Genomic DNA, 1,575 nt, shown 5'->3' with positions numbered 1-1,575 from the left:
AAACATGCAGGTAAGATACTGATAAGAAGGATGATAAGAAAAAGAAGAAGAGGAAGAGGAAGAAGAAGAGCACCGTCGTTCTTTTTTTTTTTCTTTTTTTCCTTTGCTTTACCGTCGTACACAGACCCCATGCACGATGAATCTGAAAGAGACCAAGCTTCTCTCTTCTTCATTCTTTCTTAGTCAATCTGCTTCTTCTTCTTCTCTTTCTTTCTCTCCAGCCTTGTCTTGTTCACCTCGTCTTTTTCTTCGCTCTTCTCCTTTTTTTCTTCTTCTTTTCTTTATCTTCTTTCTCTATTCTTCTTCTTCTATCTTCGAGCTCCATCTCCCTGTCTCTGGAGCTTACTCCTCGCCTTTCTCATCTTCTCTCTCATCTTCTTTCTCTTCTGCTTCTTCTCTTTCTTCTCCTTTTCCTAGGGGTGCTCGGAGACTGGAGGAAGAGGAGAATGACAGAGAGAAGAGAGAAAGAAAAGAAGAAGAAAATGCAGAGATAGCTAAGAGAGAGAAGGAGCGAAAAGAAGAAGGAGAAAAGGAAGATACAGAAAGCGAGAGTGGTCGTAAGAAAGAAGAAAAGGGTGAAGATCGTCATCGTGATAAGAATGAAAGGGAGAGAAGAGCAGAACAACGAGAGAGAGAGAAGACAGATAGGAGAGAGAATGAAGAAGAAAACGAAGAGAAAGACGAAGAAGGCAAGGAGAGAAAAAGAGATAGGAAGAAAGCCGATGGGGTAGTGAGGGAGAAGAAGAAGAAGATCAACGAGGGACTAGAAGAGGAAAAGAAGAAGAAGAAAGAGATGTTCCACATAAGTGAAGACATTCAAAACGAAGACGAAAAGAAGAAGGTCCATGCAGAAGAGGAAGAAAAATTGTCTGTTCCTCCAACAGGAGAAAGTCAAGCCACATCCTCTTCTCCCTCTCTTCTTCTTTCTGCTCTTCAGTCTTTTTCTCCTTCTCCCCAGGACAAGAAAGAAAGCTTCTCTAAAATTTATCGCAAAGAAACACGAAGAAGAAGAAGAGAAGGAAAGAAACCCAGAGAAGACTCTCCTTCTTCTCCTTCTTCTCTAATTTGGCTAAGAGGAGAAGACGTCGAGACAGGCGTAACTCCTTCAGATCTTCTTGGAGTCGAGAAGAAAGAAACGTTTCACGAAGAAAGAAAAGAAGAAGAAAGAGAGAGCTCTCATCGTCCTGATCGAAGAAGTGAGAGAGAAGAAGAGGCAGAGGAAGAGGAAGAGGAAGAAGAAGATTCGCCGTTGAGCTTTGTAGGCGTGGCTCTAGGATCAGGGGTCGTCTTTTCAATCTCTTCGTACATCCTAAGGAAAGAAAGAGAACTCGTACACAGAGAAAGGTAAGAACGCGTATCAGTGGAAAAGATAGCAAAGAAAAGTGAGAGAAAGGGAGAGTGATACATAGAGAGCAAGATGCAGAACTGAGAGAGAAGAAAAGAAAGAATATGAAGAGGTCGTCTACAGAAAGAGGATAAGATAAAATGAACTATAGCTGCTCTTGAGAGGATGCAAGAAAGAAAGAAAAAAGAAGACGTTAATGAAGAGTTTGTTTACAGCCTTCTTCTTCTGTG

The 1,575-nt window shown here is 41.5% G+C and overlaps 1 protein-coding gene across 1 annotated transcript; it reads left to right on the top strand.

Annotated features, from left to right (window-relative positions):
• Positions 1 to 56: 56 nt before the first annotated feature.
• Positions 57 to 1,342, top strand: CSUI_010079 (uncharacterized protein; the record flags this gene model as incomplete). Its single annotated transcript, XM_068070185.1, has 1 exon — positions 57 to 1,342. A coding segment is annotated over exon 1 (1,206 nt), but the record flags the coding sequence as incomplete, so codon positions are not given.
• Positions 1,343 to 1,575: the final 233 nt, after the last annotated feature.

The sequence above is a fragment of the Cystoisospora suis genome (genome assembly GCF_002600585.1).
Source record: "Cystoisospora suis strain Wien I chromosome Unknown contig_6643, whole genome shotgun sequence".
NCBI lineage: Eukaryota > Apicomplexa > Conoidasida > Eucoccidiorida > Sarcocystidae > Cystoisospora > Cystoisospora suis.
The sequence above is the reverse complement of the archived record's forward strand: the minus strand, read 5'-3'. Positions and strand labels throughout refer to the sequence as shown.